This window comes from Aulonocara stuartgranti (assembly GCF_965226115.1).
Source record: "Aulonocara stuartgranti genome assembly, chromosome: 17".
Lineage (NCBI taxonomy): Eukaryota > Metazoa > Chordata > Actinopteri > Cichliformes > Cichlidae > Aulonocara > Aulonocara stuartgranti.
The window spans coordinates 29057862-29070745 of record NC_138953.1 but is presented as its reverse complement, the minus strand read 5'-3'; the positions used below and the strand labels follow the sequence as shown (position 1 = coordinate 29070745).

Here is a 12884-nt window from a genome sequence, read left to right as displayed (position 1 = left end):
GGATGTTTTGGGAAAACTATTAACATTAACATACTGTACATTGCTTACAGTAGCGTCACAGTATTTAGTAGTCTGGTATTTACTAGAGTCATTCCTATTCCTAGAGTCATCCAAAGAAAACCTTTAAAAAGAGCTTCACAAGCCCTGGAAAATTGTTGCTTGAGATTACTTTAGAATTATAAAAAAGTCTGGCCCCTTGAAAGTAAAATAAAAAGAAATAAGTGGTGCTTCAAAACTTTTACACAGTAATGTATTTATTCGTTTTATTTAATGAACTGCAAATACAATTGTATTAAAAATAAATTTTTTTAAAATGAAACAAAAAAAACTGGATGTATTGAATTGCAAAGCGTACATTCTATATACAGCAGTGTAATAGTTTCCAGACTATAGCAGCTACACTTTAAAATTTTCCATTCAATTCAATTCAATTTTATTTATATAGCGCCAAATCACAACAAAAGTCGCCTCAAGGCGCTTCATAGATACAGAGAAAAACCCAACAATCATATGACCCCCCTATGAGCAAGCACTTTGGCAACAGTGGGAAGGAAAAACTCCCTTTTAACAGGAAGGAACCTCCGGCAGAACCAGGCTCAGGGAGGGGCGGCCATCTGCTGCAACCGGTTTGGGTGAGAGAAGGAAGACAGGATAAAAGACATGCTGTGGAAGAGAGACAGAGGTTAATAACAGATATTATTCAATGCAGAGAGGTCTATTAACACATAGTGAGTGAGAAAGGTGACTGGAAAGGAAAAACTCAATGCATCATGGGAATCCCCCGGCAGCCTACGTCTATTGCAGCATAACTAAGGGAGGATTCAGGGTCACCTGGTCCAGCCCTAACTATATGCTTTAACAAAAAGGAAAGTTTTAAGCCTAATCTTGAAAGTAGAGATAGTGTCTGTCTCCCGAATCCAAACTGGAAGCTGGTTCCACAGAAGAGGGGCCTGAAAACTGAAGGCTCTCCCTCCCATTCTACTTTTAAATACTCTAGGAACAACAAGTAGGCCTGCAGAGCGAGAGCGAAGTGCTCTAATAGGGTGATATGGTACTACAAGGTCATTAAGATATGATGGGGCCTGATTATTTAAGACCTTGTATGTGAGAAGCAGGATTTTGAATTCAATTCTGGATTTAACAGGAAGCCAATGAAGGGAAGCCAAAACAGGAGAAATATGTTCTCTCTTTCTAGTCCCTGTCAGGACTCTTGCTGCAGCATTTTGGATTAGCTGAAGGCTTTTCAGTGAGTTTTTTTTTCAGTATTTTACTTTAGTTTCACACTTCAGCTGATCTGAAACATCACAAAAGCTGGTTAGAGAAGTTGAGCACAGACATAGGAAAACTTCTAGTGCTCACAGAATCGCCAGATATCTCATTTGTTTTATCCCCAACAAAATTTTATGTATAAAAACTTTAAAACTGCTTAGCAAATGGGTATTTCCAAAAAGTGACAGTTCCTTTAATTGTTCTTCATCTCAGCCTGAAACTAAACATACCATGCTTTAATAGAAAAAGTACCCCCAGATTATTCTCTTCCATTTAACTTAAATAATTTTACATCTTCCAAATGCATGTGCTCTTTTTTGCTTACATCTTAGATGTGGCAGCCAATGTGAATGAATTACCGATACCCTGGACTTTAAAACCTGATATACTTCCATGTTGCCTGCAGTCAGTGTTGCTTTGTGTCGGAAGAACACAGATTTCTTTGCCGCTGCCCTTTTGCTCCCTTTTACCTAACAGCAGAAATAATGGATATCAGTGGAGCAGCATCTCCAAAATGCATCTCCTTTATGTTCCTTTGCTAGGACTCAGAAATGGAGCACAGCTGCTTCTGAGCCACTCAGGAGGCTTTTTAGAGGGAAACTAAGATTGCCATGAGGCCAAAAGAACTTTGATGCTTTAGGGGCACACGCTGATGGGACTTACTGATGTCATTTTTCCTATCTTATTACTTTACCTTTTTGTTGGGAAGCATCACCGTAATTAAATTCACAACATTAACACGAGAAGGTGAAAGCATGTTGATGGACCTGCTTTTGTATCTTTTATTAAGGGTGTTTTCATACCTGCTGTGTTTAGTCCATTTAACACGGTAATCGCATTTGAGCAAGTGCACCGAGACCATTTTGAGGAGGTGGTCTCGGTGCAGTTCCCAAAACTTCCCATAGCCACATATGCTTTAATGTAATGCAGCAAGCTACTATAGATGCGCAAAGGTCTGTATGGTCTAGCAACTAGCTGTGAAATGAACCTAAATTCTCCATGTTCTCCTATATTGCAGGTACAACACCTTCTTCCAGTATTTACTTTTATTGCTCCTGCCCCAGACGCTTCTGCAATAAAAGAACTGAATAGTCTAACTTGATGTGTAGTGACGCATTTTTATTTGCTTGGGGTACACTTGGATTTTTCACTGTGTAAAAACACAACAAACCATGGGGAAAAGCCACAAGTTTGCAAACCCATCAACTATTCGGACCAGAATAAATAAACTATAGGTGGGAAATCACCCCAAAATGCAGTAATTAAATTAGTCTAAGTAAAGCAAGGAATTAGACTAATTAACCAATCTAATAACTTTCCAGTGATGGAAATGGAAGATTAGAAAAAGATAAATGAATATTGAGATGAAATGAAAAGGTCCAATTTAAACTATACCTTGAGTACTTGAAGGTCAATTTTTATTGGAAAACATGAATAAATCTTGCAGGGTGCCCAGTTAATTAACCCTTTACAGCCGATCGGAGCGGGCACGCTCTGTTTTGCGTAACTATTTTTAAATCCCGGTAGCTCTGCAACCAAGTAAGCTAGCGCAATAATTTTTTTTGCATATGAAACTGGAGGAGTTGTACTTACATCTTATGCCATCAGCTTGTCCTAGGTCACAGTTTCCTTCCACATATAGCTTTGCAAAAACTGCATAAAAATCACTTGCAGCAACAAAAACATGATATTCCAGAAACACGCTTCGCCGATCCATCAGCTGTTTGTAACACTTCCTACGTCCATCAGCGCGAACTATCACATGACCGCATGACCTGCCCGAAACCGGAAGTGACGTCATTTTGCGGAAATGTAGTTTTTTTACGATCGGGGCCTTATGAGCTTGTGTTTTACTTGTTATGTGTTTTAAAAAGTTATGTTTGACTTTATGACTTTCTGTGTCGTTTCTGGGATGCTTAAGACTCATATTGCACTGCTGGAAATAGTTTATTTTGATGCATATGCTGTTATTTTGCAAATTTGCACTATAATATTTATTTTCGTTTTTCCTGCAGTATATAAAAATTGGTGTATTTCAAAAATAAAACTATGAAGACACTCAAAATAAATTTCCTGTGGTGGGAAACTAGTTTGTGTAACTTTTTTGTATTTACAGTTTTGAGGGATAAGCCTCTTAAATTTCTCTAACTAGAAATATATGTTAAAAAAACAAAAACGATTTTCAATTTTTTTGTAGTTTATTGCACTTTTTTGCAATTTATGTAATTACTATGCACCTAATGCAGACATATTATTAAAGTTTGGGCTATAATGGTTGTATTGATGTATAGCAACTTGAAATGCTCCCAAAAATGGCTCCACAGCATGTAAAAATATAATATAAGCTCTGGCGAACTTGGTTCTATGGTAGGTCTTAAAGGGTTAACATTTAAATGGAAACAATAATTGATATCTAGAGAATCATTGTTTCAGAATATGGACTGTATGTGAGCTATCATAAACTGAAATAAAATAGTCCATTTGGAACAGAGACAACCCGCACCTTCCTGATTGGTATTCTTGCATTTCAGACATTTTCTTTCATTTGGCCTCTTATCATGAACAGAAGGATTGCCCTGTTTCTCATACCGAAGCTGTAAGCGGGATAGAGACACTCTTCCATAATGTGGATATTGCCACACTGTGATGAGCCTGTGGAGTCATCTGGCTAAGATTTCTAATGAATCTCAAAAACTATATGATAACTGTGGTGTTTGACCTTTTTAGCTTGTGATCAAAGTTTAACTTCATCAGATTCGAGGTGTTACCTCCTTTGCACAGTATCACCTTAAAGCACTTGTGGCAGGCTGCTGAGTTTGCATCTTTTGCTGTGAAGTACAGCAAGACTTTTGACGGCTTCACCTTGGGCATTTTTAATTTGTAGCTCTGCTCTAAAAGAACGTACGTACCTGGGCCCGCCTACTATCCTTGGAAAGGTAAAATGATTGGCTAGAATCCAAAGTGTATGACATCTCAGGGAAAAAAAGCACAGAAATAAAGCACCAAAATGTGCGCTGCTTTTCGGTCTGGTTACTACCGTTTATGTATGGCACCGGATACCAGTACCCATCCCTACGTCTCAGATTTATCTTTTAACTCTTTGGAGGGTGTCTCCGGGCTAAAATAGTACTAGTACTTTTGACACACAATATTAACAATTAAGTAACCTGATAAGCACTCTTAGAAATAAGGGTACAGCAAAAGTCAGTTTCTGTCCAGTTTCTATACAAATGTACCCTAGTGACCAGAGTTCAAGGTAACTCCTGTACTTTTCCCAGGCAGAAATTACAAAACATTTTGTACTTGGAGATTTTATGGCTTTCCAGTTTTCTTATTCATTTAAGTTAGATAGAAGTTAGTGTTTTCCCTGTGCCAAGTGGTGTTCATCCATGTGTCTGTCCAATGACATCCATGTTATGCTAAATAGTTTAAGTTGGCTGTAGTTGCACATGTGATAAAGCTTTGAGTGCTGTATAAGACAAGGAAAGTGCTATACAGCTGTGAGTTCGTTTCCAAGAATCTGAATGAGTATTGATTAAAGAATGATATATACAAAAGAAGAATAGAATGCACACTCCTGTATCCAGGTTCATTTTTGTGCTGTAGCATTAAGGTGCAAAATTGACACCGGAGCTTTAAGATCGGTTTCTGTGAGATACAAACAGCCTGTCAAGGGTAGAAAAGGAGTACCTTAGGGGGATACAGCCCTAGTGACAAGCCATTGTACCGCTGAAGGAACAATATGGTACTTTATATTCTGTAAGAGAGTGTAGAGTATGATAATATATCAGTCACCAAGCTCTCTGTAGAATATCTTATTTTCCTTTGATGCAGTAAGTACATTTTGCTGACTTCTGTACTATTACTTCATGCAGTACAGAAACAAAGGGCCTGTCCTTACATATAAAGACATGCATATATTCATAGAGATGTTTCCAGACTTTGTAATACTGCAAAATAAGTCAAAGGAAAACTACTCTCTCATGCATCCCGATTCAATTTAACACCTGTACATTGTATAGTATTTTGCCTTCTTTTACCTTCTAAATGTTATAAAACTGTACTGAATTTCATTCAGATTGTTTAAGGTGGATGGATTGTCTTTTTATTTTACACAAGTGGAGATTCCCTTTCTATGAGAGTGATATTAGCGGTTGTAGCCCAGCATGCAGCATTAGCAGACGGCCCCAAACTCGCGTCACACCACCGTACCGGCCTGTTCGCAATCACGGCAGTGAGAGCAGGAGATGTCAGTGGACACTATAATTGTATTCTGGATGAAAAGCATGGAGGCCACTGCGCTCATTGTTGTATTTTTACTCAGTTGTATATAGTATTTGTATTTGTATTCTATTTTTATCTTATTGTATATTTATTTTATTTTATTCTACTGTATATAGTATTTTATTTTATTCTATTCTGTACAGTTGTGTACTGTATTTATTCTTATTGTATTCTAATTTTTGCCTCATAACTTTTGCACTGTCCACTTCCTGCTGTGACAAAACAAATTTCCCACGTGTGGGACTAATAAAGGTTATCTTATCTTATCTTATCTTATCTTATCCATCTTCAGAACTGACATGTGGAAAAACTGGGAAATTAGAGGAAGCATCCAGACCTTGTCCTTGCCTTGTCAGTCACTTTGATACATAGAACAGCTCAATCCCCTTACCTGGGAAAGACAGAGCAGCAGGAAAACTGCATATATATATATATATATATATATATATATATATATATATATATATATATATATATATATATATATATATATATATATATATATGCGTTCGTTTTTCATGGTTATTTGTGCCTCTTCAAAAATAATTCCCTTTGATCACCTGTTCCTTCTTTTTTTTGTTCCTTTTATCGGAATCTGACTTTAATCCAGCTGCATGCCGCCTGTTGGTTGTCTTAATATCTCTCACCATAACGGGGGCTCTAGCAAAATGCAAATCGGGACGACTACATTTAGATTCATAACAATGAAAGGAAACATTGTAAGCAGGGATCATGGCAGGCTCTCTTCCCCTAAAAGAAGTCTTCTGTTTTTTCCAGGCAGGTCTATTTTCTGCATGAGAAAAAGCTCACCTGCAGCTGAATGTTGAAGAAGCACACTTTCCCTCTTCATTATTCATTGCTCATATAAGCTCTATTTTAGAAGTAGCAGACCTAGCTATACCCATTACCAGAATACTTTTTTGTCAAGCCTATTATGTGCTGCCGTATATATATATATATATATATATATATATAAGATAAGATAAGATAAGATAAGATAACCTTTATTAGTCCCACACGTGGGAAATTTGTTTTGTCACAGCAGGAAGTGGACAGTGCAAAAGTTATGACGCAAAAATTAGAATACAATAAGAATAAATACAGTACACAGCTGTACAGAATAGAATAAAATAATATACTATATACAGTAGAATAAAATAGAATAAAAATATACAATAAGATAAAAATAGAATACGAATGCTATATACAACTGAGTAAAAATACAACGATGCCAGAAAGGATTATTGCACTTAGTGTTATTGCACATGTGTGGATGTGTGTGTTTGTTCAGTTAAAGTCTTTGTTGTGGAGTCTGACAGCAGTGGGGAGGAAAGACCTGCGAAATCTCTCCGTCCCACACCGTGGGTGCCGCAGTCTCCCACTGAAGGAGCTGCTCAGTGCTGTCACAGTCTGCTGCATGGGGTGGGAGACGTTGTCCAACAGGGATGACAGCTTAGCCGCCATTCTCCTGTCACTCACCACCTCCACTGGGTCCAGAGGGCATCCTAGAACAGAGCTGGCCCTTCGGATCACCCTGTTCAGTCTCTTCCTGTCCCCAGCAGAGATGCTGCTGCCCCAGCAGACCACACCATAAAAGATAGCAGAAGCCACAACAGAGTCATAGAAGGTCTTCAGGAGTGGGCCCTCCACCCCAAACGACCTGAGTCTCCGCAGCAGGTACAGCCTGCTCTGCCCTTTCCTGTAGAGGGCGTCTGAGTTATGAGTCCAGTCCAGTCTGTTGTTCAGATGAACACCAAGGTACCTGTAGCTGTCCACAGCCTCAATGTCCATACCCTGGATGTTCAGTGGTTGCAGTGGAGAATGCTATATATATATATATATATATATATATATATATATATATATATATATATATATATATATATATATATATATATATATATATGAGACCCAGGCCTCTTGTGCAGAAGAAGGCGGCAGACAGGTTTTTGTCGCCATCAAGGGATCTTTTTTTTTTGTAATTATTAACTCTCTACATTAGCAGAAATGCAGTATATAAGTATGCTATTATTAATGAAGGCTTTTTTTAGACAACTTAAGACACAAACTAAAAGTTTATTGTTGTTGTTGCCCTTTGTCTTCCTCTGAAGAAAAATCGTGTTGACTTTCTTCTGAAGTTCTGCATGAAAAGTGGTGATTTTATGCTCAGTGATTCAATTCTTATCACCAAATCCAATAACGGGGGGGGGGGGGGGGGGGAGTCTTATCTTGTTATCACAGTTACTTTTAGCTGGTGTGCAAAACCGGCACAAATTCAAAGTAAGTCTTTCAGGAAAATCTGCTGATACATGTTGTTCTTATAGTAAACAGAAACGTTGAAATGTCTTTCAAACTTCATCAATATGTAATCAAAGATTAGTCAGTCCCATGTGTTTAAAGGCACATGTGTGCTAAAATAAGAGCTACACTCTACACAGCTGGGTTTGTGGTCAATATCACTTTTTTTTTCTTGAAGGCACTTTTTTGTACGTCTCAAAGTGGCAGAAATAGTCCAACTGAAAGAAAGAAAAATTGGCAGTGAGAGCAGTTTAAACCATGCTTACTTTTATCTTCAACACAGATGCCAGTGTGTGTGCATTTCCATTTGAACATCCCAATGCCCCGGTTATCAGGGTGTGACGGAAAGGTGTTTCAGAAGCTTCTTGACCGTCTGACAAGCACTCCTGATAAATGATACTGGCAGATTAAGTGCAGCCTTACTGAGCCACTAACATGACTGCTTAGTCATGTTCTTCTATCAGCTGACAAGGGAGCATTGAAAACTGCTCTCAAGGTGATGTCAGTTAGATCAAAATGTCTTTAAACACATTGGATGATTAGAGAAACAGCTGGTATTTGCTATGTGGACAAAAAGTATATAAATATATTATTTGTTCCTGTATATTACATGCCTATTACACCTCTTTTTGTTTTAAAGTGTAAAACGACACCTACAGTACACTCCAACATACAAGTATTCACACAAGCAGGCACACATTTAGTGACATTTGTTTTGGCTGCATGACTGTCCCCCCTACGTCTGTGTGTGTGGGAGCGTGTGTCACTATTGGCTGTTAACTATCTTGTTTTTTTCACATTTTCTCTTCTAAAGATTTTGCTGTAAGAAGTAATGCCTTGATCTTTTTCTTTCTTTTTTTTTAAACTTTTGTACACTGTGGTTTTATAAGCTGCTCTGTGCTTTATGTTTTCCTGGTTTTCATTGTCTGTCAGTGTCTAGACAGACAAGAAAGGCATTCATAACAGAGCAGGCAGACAGATGAACTGTTGAGTGATGAGGCACAAAAAAGAAAAAAGAGAGAAAGGGTCAACATCTTACCACTAACCCAGGCAGCCTGGAGAAGAGGTCAGAGCTCACCACGGATGCAGCAGACACCTCACTCTGCATTTTCTCCTCCTTTCTGCAGCGATGACCTTTCTCCAGACTCGTCTATGGTTCAGGAAGGGAAGGGAGGAGAAGGAGAGCTGCAGAGTGAGGCCCAGTCACAGCCACAGCTACAGCCGCAACCCGAACTGCAACCGCAGCCCCAACAACAGCAGCAAGAGACTCAGCCACAGACTCAGCCAGCACAGCCCCAACCACAGACTGAGCCCCAACCGCAGATTCAACCTCAACCTCAACCCCAACCCCAACCCGAAGTCAAACCTCAGCCAGAACCTGAGCCGAAAGCCCAGCCTGCACCAGAGCCCGAGCCTCAGCCGCAAGTCAAGGCTCTGAGCGAGGCGGCCCCACAGGAAGCCCCTAAAGCCCCTTCGCCTTGCCGAGAGGAGCAGACGGTTGCAGAGAAAGAGAATCAAGAGTCAGAAGAAGTTGTGGAGGCAAAGACAAAGCAAGAGGTAGAGGAGGCGCAGGCCAAGCCACGCGAGGGTGAAGCAGCACAGGAGGAAGAGGACGAGGAAGGGGGAGGAGCAAAAGGAGGTGGCCCGGGGAGGAGAGCCAGTCTGCACCACACAGCCTCGCCCTTGAGGGTGCACCGCAACGGGGCCGGCTCGCACTCCGCCGCCTCTGACTATGAGCTCTCGCTTGACCTCAAAAATAAGCAGGTAGGGTTGTGTTGGGGTTGGGAGGGGGCGGGTTGAGTGTTGGTGTGTTGTGTTTGGGAGAGGGAGGGGGAGGGCAGGAGGTGCAGTAGCTTGGCTTGTGTGTATTGTACGTCCTGTGGTCTGACATTTTTGTGGTGTTTCGTTTTTTTTGTCTGAAGAGAAGGTCAGGTGGTTTGTGGTCAAAGCTGGTGTCTGACTTTTTAATTTTATTTTAATTTTTTAAATTTGTTCATTTATGTTTTTGTTCGTTCGATGTATTGATCCCTATTACCGCTTATGGGCTGTTAAAAATATTTCCTTTTCTCCATTATCATAAACCATCATCATCAATGCCATGTCATCACTTCATTGACATCGTCAGTTGTCTTCATCACCAAAACCGGATTGTTTTTTTCAAACTGTGATTTTCTGAGACTACACTAAACAGTTTTCAGGTGCAGGCTGCTTTACTATTCTAGCAAGGATGCACAATTACCCATCAAAGTCGAAGTAAAAACAATGTCACAAAATGCAAGTTTGTATTTGCATGACTCCTTTAAAATTTGTATATTTTCTAATGCTTTATATTAATCAGTGGATGGTGAAAAGCCTTAACATTTGTGGAGAATAAAAGCACATTTCATTGCAGCGAGTTAAACCGACTTTGTCCTGAACTGTAAAAAGTGACTGTTTTTCTACGTGCATTTTCATGTTCTCGTGTCTGTGTTCTTATCACGCTGTTCATCAGGAGCTCAGATATCATCTACATTACATAATCATCAAGAGCCATCAAACATTAATTTTCATTATCATCCATCTAAACAACATTCTTCAGTCCATCGAGCTTCGACAAGGTAAGATGGCAGGTAAGGCCCCTACCTGAGGGGCTCCTCACCGTTTTTGTGCTGGATTGATTATGTAAAAGGGCCCTCCACTGAATTTTAGATCCATTTTAGATTCAGCCTGTAAGAAAAGCACCCTTGAGGGCTGAAAAATGCATTTCCATAAACTGCTGTTTATTTACAGCCTTTCAAAGAGAGTCAGTAACTATAGATGCTGATAAAAGCATGGCCAACTTTAAAGCTAAAATAAACCTGTTTACAGCCGTATATTCTGTTGTCTCTCTAGTTAATTTTCCATTTCACGACAATTGTACTGGGGATGGATGTTTTCATAGCTAACTTGTTAAATTATTAGGGCTTGAAGTTACTGATGCATCATTAGGGGTGTGGTCAGTGGGCTGGCTGTTGGCTAGGCTTTACCATCTGCTAAGGTGAAGTGCACTTCTCAATCAGTGTTTGTGGATCTGGTCTTTTTTTGCGCCATTTTAACAGAGCTATATAAACAATAACTGCATTAACACACTGCACATGTGCTCCAGTTTTGGTGTGTCAAGGTGTAATGTATAAAGCAAGTAACACTGTAGAGGGATCTTGCTCACCCAGCTTCCTACTGCTAACTAGCTAAGCACTCCCTTTCTGCTAAAAGAAAACAAACAAATGAGCAAAAAAGAGCTGCAGTAGTAGAATCTGTGTTTTGAATGTGAATCCAGATTTGAAGTTATGATTTTGAAAGAAAGCCATCCAAGACTCCTTTAAACTGCCTTGTGGAAGTTGTAATATCAAGTGTAAACTATATCCAGGCCCCCCAAATCTATTCGTTTTTCCGAGTTTCCTTTTCAAATTGCTTCCCTATATTAATGTGCAATACTAATTTCGCTGGGATCCTCTGTATTTCAAGCAGAAACTTGTCAGACTTGAGCCACTGTAATGTACTTCATGCAGGTATTTTTTCCAGGTATTCCGAGTCCCTTGGTTCAATTTGTTTCTTTTCAAGGTACACCTCGGTCCCTCAAGTCTTGACTTCTATTACTGTCCCTGTAAGTGCTGTGCGGCACGCTTGGCTGCGCTTAATCAATAACCCAGAACAATCAGTAAACATGGTCGCTCTAGTATTAAGTGTTTCTCAGAGTCAGAGCACCAGTGACACACTCTGAAAGGAAATTTGCTCACAGGTGACAGGGGAGATGTCATTTGGATTGTGTCCTTCTCTGCCAATACATATTTAAATTCGCAGAGTGAGAAGAACACACAGAAAACTGCCAGATAAGCCAGCAAAGCATTCATTCCAAGCCACTGAAACTAATATGTCTGAGCTGGATAGTTTTTCCATATTCGCTCTCTGTCAGCTCCATTTCATTCAGTTTTGATTGCATTTCCTCAGTTGTCACTTCTCTAATTGAGGCTCATGATTCTTTTAACCTTAACGTCTCCTTCTCACTTCCATTTTCTCTCTTTTAATCTTACATCTGAAGGTCCCCCTTTCCTGTGATCTCCCTGTCAACAAGGCTTGAGATACGTGATCAGCTAGATTGATCTTCTGTCTGTACAACCTGGGGTGCAGGGGGCTTGATGGATCTCCAGATCAATGTCAGAGTAATTGGATCTGTGGGGCGATACCTTGATAACTGGGGAAGGACCTCATGATGAAGTATTTGAGCATTAACTCACTTTAGTTTAGCGTTCAACCTCCAGATCCCCCTATTACTTTTTCTCTCTAAATAAGGTTAAATTTAAATACGTAATGGTTTAAATTTAAATACTAGTCAATCCATGTAATAATACATACACTTACATGGAAATGTACATTATATTTGTTTTGCTCATGGCTCACTCATATAAGATGAGCCTTTTGCGTTGCCTGCCTAAAGTTGCTGCATACCTGCAAGCCCCTTTGCAACCCTGCTCCACTCAGGCTTGGCATTTTCATGCTGTCTGACTTAATCAGTGTCATATCTGTTGTCACTGATGCTTTCTCTACACTTACACCTGCTTGTTCTGCTGTGTTACCTGGGGGGTTCTTGCTACAGCTCTGCTGGTTTCCCATGTGTGCACATAGAAGGGCGGGGAATATAGTCTCCAAACATTTTCTTTCTGCCCTTTCAGTTAATTTTTGTCAATTTAAACTCTTCTAGCTACAATCCTAGTCACACACAACTGTGTGTACTTTAAGTTGCTCATAAAATGGAGAGGTCTTGAAGAAGTAAACAACTCATGCAGAATGCACAGCACTTTGTTTTATAATGAGGTGATGTGACCTTTACTTCTGCTCAGTAGCTGCTGCTAATATCTGCTTCAGCAGTTCATATTTCCCAAGAATCAAAAAGAGCACTGAAAATGGATTTGATGGGCTGCCTTCACTCATAAATACACTAAAAAGTGCAAATGTATGTTATGTATCTCACAAAACCCAAGTTAGGGTTTATAGTTTTTTTTTTCATTCCACAATAA

At 39.6% G+C, this 12884-nt stretch overlaps 1 protein-coding gene across 3 annotated transcripts in view; it reads left to right on the top strand.

The window, feature by feature from the left end:
* Window positions 1–12884, top strand: part of iqsec3a (IQ motif and Sec7 domain ArfGEF 3a) — a 121436-nt gene that overhangs the window by 56730 nt on the left and 51822 nt on the right. For all 3 annotated transcript variants that reach the window (XM_082510331.1, XM_082510333.1, XM_082510332.1), the window contains one exon: window positions 8979–9615. In XM_082510331.1, coding sequence (XP_082366457.1) covers window positions 8979–9615 — 637 coding nt within the window. The remainder of the gene's footprint in view (window positions 1–8978; window positions 9616–12884) is intronic.